This window comes from Choristoneura fumiferana, unplaced genomic scaffold (assembly GCF_025370935.1).
Source record: "Choristoneura fumiferana unplaced genomic scaffold, NRCan_CFum_1 Sck3bRy_57;HRSCAF=227_pilon, whole genome shotgun sequence".
NCBI classification, from domain to species: Eukaryota; Metazoa; Arthropoda; class Insecta; order Lepidoptera; family Tortricidae; genus Choristoneura; species Choristoneura fumiferana.
In genome coordinates, this window is record NW_027413043.1 from 3,166 (window position 1) to 10,844 (window position 7,679).

Sequence of the window (7,679 nt, forward strand, 5' to 3'; positions counted from 1 at the left end):
AACACATTTTACGCACGGTTTACAATTTCATGAAGGCCCGTACTGCCTACAACACAATGACGCACGGTTTACAATTTCATGAGGGCCCGTACTGCCCAAACACATTTTACGCACGGTTTACAATTTCATGAAGGCCCGTACTGCCTACAACACAATGACGCACGGTTTACAATTTCATGAGGGCCCGTACTGCCCAAACACATTTTACGCACGGTTAACAATTTCATGAAGGCCCGTACTGCCTACAACACAATGACGCACGGTTTACAATTTCATGAGGGCCCGTACTGCCCAAACACATTTTACGCACGGTTTACAATTTCATGAAGGCCCGTACTGCCGATACAATTACTTGTGTTTTAAGTGAACACGTGCTTCACGCCCACTTACAAACGTGAAAGTGACACAGGTAGAGTCATTCACGACGACGCGTGCCGTAGTTGTTATTAAAATGTCATTAATGTCTTATTTTGACAGCATCACGCGTCTTCGCGGTTGGCACTTGGTTCAATTAGTTAAAATTGCTGACAAGTAATTCAATTACCAACTACAAACATATCACCCCAAACACTTGCGCTAGTTTCATCTAATTAATAACTCAGTCTCATGATATGTGAGATTTAACAGAAATTTAGTAACCTTACTTTTACATTCATAGTATGAGAGTGGGTAGATGTTCAGTAACCTATTCAACTCATTGTATATGTGTGCCGAAAGATAAAAAGATTGTTTATTCACAAGTGCAATACGGAAATTTCTAATTTTGCAAATGCGGCCACCACGTCGTTTATCTTGGTTATTGTGATCGAAAGAAAGGTCAAGATGTTTGCGTAGAATAATTTTGAGAATAAACATTTGCCTAACAGTTAGGACTTTAGCTATTGAGTACAACTCAACAGTGGGGAATCCAATTGGCTTGCCTAACATGACTTTAAGCACAGCTCTTTGAGCTCTCTCCAAACGGAGAAGTCTGGTCTTTCCAGTTCCTCCCCACGCTGGAAGACAATATGGAACTGATTGCGCCAGCGAAAATATACAGTTTTTAGAATAGTCATATCCGTGACATGTCTAAGGGTCTTAAATATATATAGTTTCTTAACTCTGCCCACAGCTGCTACGACCTGCTCATTCCAAGTCATTAGTGAGTCTATAATAACTCCCAGATAATTTACACATCGAGATTGCGTTAACCCAGGGCAGGTACATTTGTTGTTGTCACAACCGCAGTTGTGTGCTTGTACAACTAGAGGCGGAGAGGGCAGAGAATACGCTCTGGCAGCAAATGGTACGAATGTAGTTTTATTGATATTAATTGTAAGAAGATTGTGTGTCAGCCATTGCATCACCATTTGCATGGTGGTCTCAGCGAGTATGCGAACCTCCTTCCAAGTTGGCGCTTGTAGGATCAGGGCAGTACCATGAGCGTAAGCTAGCACTTTAACATTTTCCATATTAAGATTCCAGAGATCATTTACGTATATCAAAAATAAGAACGCTGCCCTGTGGCACGCCAAATGTAAGAGACATGTCTTCACTTGTGTAGTTACCAATGCGGACCATCTGTGTGCGACAACTTAGGTAACTCTGAAGCATATCGAGTACAAGTCCCCGTACCCCAATTTTTCTAGCTTCTTTTTTTTTTTTTTTTTTTAAGAGGATAGGAATAGAGACAGTGTCAAAAGCCTAAGATAGGTCCAAAACGATGCCTATCGTTTTAAGCTTCGAACTTAAATTGTTTACAATAGAATTAGTGATAGTTAAAACAGCATCTTCAGTTGATCTTCCACTCCGAAAGCCAAATTGAAGATATTTTACTAAGCGACAATTTAAAATCTTTTCCAGGATTTTAGAAAGCGTAGTTAACACTGAGATGGGCCTATAATTATTGACACTGTCTCTGTCTCCACTCTTATAAATAGGATGAACGAGGGCTCTCTTGAAGACGCGGGAAATGTACCCGTCGACAGACAGAGATTATAGACGTGCGTCAAGATTGGCACAAGAACATGTCGAGAGGCCTTAAGCAGAGATGCAGGGATGTTGTCCCAACCTACAGCACAATTGCGAAGTCCCATAATGATTCGTTCAACTTCCTCATTATCAGTTTCCTCCAACGCCATTGAGTTAACTTCACCACTGCTGTGTTGATGCGAGGCAAAACTTGCGCACGACTGACTGGGAAACTTGGCGGCCAAAACTCCCTACCAACACTGCCAAAGTACTGATTAACTATATTAACTGACAATACCGGATTAGGATTCAAGGATAGTAGTTTCTCAGCTGTGGAGGTATTTGGGTTATGATTTGTTATACTTTTAATTAATTTCCAGCCTTCGGATTATTTTTAGCTTTGATAAACTCCATACATTCATAACTCTGCTTAATCTTTTTTAATAGGTTCTTACAGACGTTTCTGTAGCAGGTATATGTCAATTTGCTCAGCTGATCATTGGGATCTTTTTTAGTTTATTTATAAAGTCGGTCACGGTTTCTGATACAGCGTAGCAGACCAGGAGCCATCCACGGTTTAATAATTCTCATCTTGCTACTACCGTTGACAGATCGAGAATGAGTGCTGCCCACATTCGATAGTGTTTCAACAAGAGCATGCGCAGCTATTTCAGCATCAGTAATGGACAAAATAAAAGAAAAATCTGTATTTATAATTCGCTGGACACTAACAGCTTCGTCAAATATAATTTTTGTACGTGACGCTTTGCTTGATATCACCTCACGACAACAAGACAGAATGACAGGGGCATGGTCAGTAATAAACGAATCCAGGATTAAAGTGGTACATGCAGTATCAGACTTAAGTTAAATAAAACGTGATCAAGACAGCTGCCCTTCCTAGTGGGAAAAGTATGGGCCGGCAACCCCATTAGCAGCAACAATATTCAAATATGAATCCGCATCAGCACTACTACAACCAGGTTCCAAATTAATGTTTATATCCCCAATTAGTGCAATTGTTTTGAAACAGTGTAGTGATTTTAGTGTTATATCAAGTGATTCCAGAAAGTTTACAATGTTTCTTGTTGAGGGAGACCAATACATAGGTACCAATCAAGGCCATTTCGTTGGCAAACTTCAGTATAAGACAGTTGGCATCATTGAAAGATGGTTTCACAACGGTACACACCAAACCCGACTTAACAAAAATAACCACCTCATCATTCTGCTTCACGCAATTAGATTTGAAAGATGCGTAGCGTGACAAACTGGGAAGGTATTGGCATTTACTAAGCCAACACTGGCTTAGTATGAGAACGTCAAACACGATATCTATCCTTTTCAGGAGTATTTGAAGTTCATTAAAATTGCAGCCAATGCTCCTAATGTTTAGACCCAGAACCGTGAAGGATTCCCTGACATTTGTAAGATAACTTAAACAATTTCCTGGTGAGCACATAATATACGCTTTAGAAATTGCAATATTATCCAGATCATCACTAATATCAACCGTGCTACCCATTTTTAGCCGACAAATTAACAAACATTTTATAGCAACTTGAGACGTGAGATATTAATTTACATAATGAGATACATCTATATTAAGAATAAGTAAGGTTAATAATTAAACATTGCAATTTGGTTGTATACCTTGGAAAATTATCATCAGCAATATAAGAACAATTATCATCTTCACCCAATAAAGAAACCATGAGAAAATCAACAGGTAATACCAGGATACTTTTAACACCCCATAAAAGTTGCCAAAAAAGTAAACAAAGCAGAATAAAGGCTAGTCACTTATCATTGTTTGATTTATACAAGTTCTGCACATCCTGCTCACTCCTGATGGGAATTACCCCAGCGCCATCTTGCTTACGTAGAAATATCTTGCCATTGGATACCAAACAATACTCAAATCCATTGGTTTTGGCATATTCCTTCGACGTGTAAAACAATCGTTTCATTAGGGGAAAAAGTAACTATTCAATTGATTTCATTGTATGCTTGTTCGCTAACCTATTTGTCTTTATTTAAGTATCATAATATGGAAAGCAAAATAATTAGGAAGGATATCGAACCTTTTGGATAAAATAATAAATAATCGTGTTTTTCTCGAAATAGAACTGGTTGCTTGACCGTCCCAATCTGAGCCGCTCGGCAGTTGCAAGATTCAATTAAAATTGTAATGTTCGTAAATTTAGGACTAATTATTATTGTTTCGAAAGATTTGTCGATTCTGACATTTCTTTGTTTTCATACGTAACGGTGATTACCTACCGCATGTATAATTTGAATATCATTATTTTATTAAATTAGTGTATTCTTGTTGTAAACAAGTATTGTTGAATGTTGAGATACCCTCATTTATTTGCGAAATTATGTGTAATGAACATTTATTATTTTGTAATTATTATTTTTGTTTACTTATCTTTATCCTCGTCGCCACATGTAGTACTCACACAAACAGGGGAAACATATATATATGGCTCGTTACGTCACCAGTAGCCAGGGTAAACACGTCCGCACTCGCCAACGGCTCTCACGTAACTGTTTCCCCACTACCCGCGAACCCGAGACTAGTCATCCTTGTTATAGCTTATATACACAAACACTACAGTGCTCATTTTTGTTACCATTTAATTTGGATTTTTGCTTTTTTTAACGAAAATAAACTTTATCGATCTCTTATAATATAAAGCATCTTATCGGTACATATAAGGATATGTTTATGTTCAAAATAAAACAGACCACATCAAAATGTGTGTTTTTATTTCTGTAACATTTATCTTACACCTCAAATAATTACCCATAGACATATTACCTACCCGAAGTTAACTGCTAACTCAGGGTTAAGTACTCGCAAATCAAATAGTACGAAACTATTTAACCCTACACCGTACATTATACCGGCCTAAGTGTTTTTTCTTCAATGAACTAAAAACAATTTCTTTGCCCACCCGCGACCTTATGATAGCTACGTATGATAGCAAGATATGCATGCTGTTCATGCAGTTCCTCCACCTCCACACTCTAAGAACACACTGTTTTTTTTCTTTTCTCCTTTTTTGGATATGAACCTCCGCAAAGTAACGCCTGATTCAATAAATTATTTAAAGTTGCTGTCTGCATTTTTCACAGAGCTCAGGATCATCATCACAACGATTTGTTCTTTTAACATCGACTTTTTTTTCAAATAGGTAATTTTTTTTTTGTTAGTTTCTATTTCAGGACTATCTGGATTGGCTCCGGTGATCATGCTCGGACCCATCATGCACTATGGCGGCAGAAAAGTCGCCAACCTCTGCGTGACAGTACCCATCCTAATTGGCTGGATCCTGACTCACTTCGCCGGGAACTACAACTCAGAAGGAATGCTATTGGCTGGAATATTCCTGCAAGGACTGCCTCTCGGAGCAGGTTATTTCATGAGCGTGTGTATAGGAGAGTTCTCTTCTCCAAAAATGAGGAATATTCTCCTGAGTGTTAAGATGATAGCAGGAGTGGTAGGTGTCGCTCTTATGCATCTGATGGCATATTTCTTACACTGGAAGAACTTAGCTTGGTTAGGCGCAGTGCCACCAACTTTAGCACTGATTGTGACGTTGTTCTGGCCCGAGACGCCTGAATGGCTAGTGTCCAGGGGACGATACACAGAAGCCGAGACAGTTTTTTACTCCCTCAGAGGTTTCAGCGCCGAAGGAGAGAGAGAGTTGAAACAACTCATAGAAACCGAGAAGGCGAGACGCCGTGAGAATGCTAACAATACAATAATGCATGATCTCTTGAGGAAGTTGAAATCACCTGTGCTGTGGAGGCCTGTTCTAGTGCTTTTTTTCACTATGCTCATCCCTATCATGGGTGGGCGTCACTTCATTGCATCCTACTCAGTCCATTTGGCTGAACAACTAAGCGGCGATAAATCTAAAGGATATTTCTATACCGTTATTGGGAATGCCATTTCTTTGCCAGCCAGCTTTATTCACGTCTACTTCGTTAAATTATTCACTAGAAGGCGTTTGATGTTAGGTTTTGGTTTGGCAGGTGTCGTGCTGCTAGTAGCAGTCTGTCTTATGCTTTACATCAGGACTAAGTATCCACATGAGGTTCTATCATGGTTGATTTTGATCACAATAGCAGTGTATTACTTTTTAGCAAATGTCGCGTTCTATCCCGTATCATATATTCTGATGGGAGAGATTTTTCCGCTGGAGTATAGAGCTATTGGATCAGTTTTTGATGGGATATTAGGGTCTCTTGGGATGGCAGCTGTTGTGGCGGTGATGCGGCTGGAGATTGGTATTGGGACCCATGGGATGCTGCTTGTATTCGCTTCCATCATGTTCCTTAGCTTAATGTACTTGTATGTTGAATTGCCGGAAACCAAGAATAGTACTCTGCATGATGTTGGAGATTACTTTAGAGGCAAGAGTCCGAAAATCAGACGAGCAGATGATGTGTCCAATGTTGAAGAGAATAGGTTTATCTCGAAATGAGAATCATAAGTTTCGAGACTGTTCGTGGAAATATGTGATCCAGTCTCAGCTTATTCGAACAAAGTAAAAAGTAGTACCTAAGTAAGCAATACAGAAAACAGAGAGGCTAAAAATAAGGCTTGTCTAACGCACTCGGAATCACAATCGTTTTCATTTCACCATTTCTTTCTGTCACACGCTGTAAGATGAGGGTAGAAAGAGATGGCCTAAATTTGTCCCACTGTCCACTGCATGCCTCTTGTCAGAAAGAGAGGGTTTGGGCTGTAGTGTTGTATCTAGTCGGGGCTCCGTGCAGATTGGACAATTCACACACATACTTACCGAAAATTACTACTGCGGCACTTTAAATTAATAAAATTTACTTTGTTAAGGCATTATTGTATTGGTAATTAAATAATATGTGAGATTATCTGAAAGTTGCTTTATTATTTTGCTTATTAGTTAATTTTATTTTTAGTTCATTAGACGATTTTTACGCATATATTTTTTTTCTTTGTTACCGTTGAATTTCTTCTCAAGTGAATGCTGGTTTCATCACGAAGTTTTGCTCAACCGTAAAGCTCGTGGTGAATTTCCAATACCTATGTTAGTATAATTATTCTTTTATTTTATACTTGTAAACAAACTATTGAACAAATCACTTTTTTTTATTTATTTTACTACTGTAAGTGACTTTACCTGCGGGCACAATATGTAATATAGCATTTGTAGTTCACTTAAATTAAAACACTTATTTTATTGCAACAAACTATAAACAGAAGGAATGAATTTCAATAACAATGTCGACGGGTCTCTGACTGATCCTAGTATATGTAATTTTTAAGAAATGCGAATTACCTAATAATATTAGATATTGACAATGTGTGTTGCCAGTGAGGGTAAGCTCAGAGACCGTTAGTACTAGAAAGCTGTAATTTGACATGAATATACATATACATATCAGTCACGCCGACAAAGTGGTACAATGGTACAATAAAAAAGGGTAAAAAAAAATTTTACGATACCATCAGTCAAATAAGTGGTCTACCAATTTTAAACAAGTTCCTGTCAAATGAATATGTCGCTATAAAGTCGAACTTTCAAGTTGACAGACACGTCTATTTGGCATTATTGTTTTATGACATGCAAACGATTATCAGCTTTAGGGTGGTAGACCACATATTTGGCTGATGGTACCTCCCATAGACGTAAAGTGGGGGTGATTTTTTTTTCTCGACTAACCCTATATTG

General features: G+C 38.4%; 1 protein-coding gene across 1 annotated transcript; it reads left to right on the plus strand.

Annotated features, from left to right (window-relative positions):
- The first annotated feature begins 5,210 nt into the window (after positions 1–5,210).
- LOC141445215 (facilitated trehalose transporter Tret1-like) lies at positions 5,211–6,745 on the plus strand. The gene has a single exon (XM_074110999.1). The coding sequence runs from the start codon at positions 5,211–5,213 to the stop codon at positions 6,447–6,449; it is 1,239 nt and encodes a 412-aa protein (XP_073967100.1). The 3' UTR covers positions 6,450–6,745.
- Positions 6,746–7,679: the final 934 nt, after the last annotated feature.

Excerpts from the sequence above, each read along its gene's own strand:
- LOC141445215 (XM_074110999.1), top strand. The coding sequence starts at position 5,211 with ATGCTCGGACCCATCATGCACTATGGCGGCAGAAAAGTCGCCAACCTC.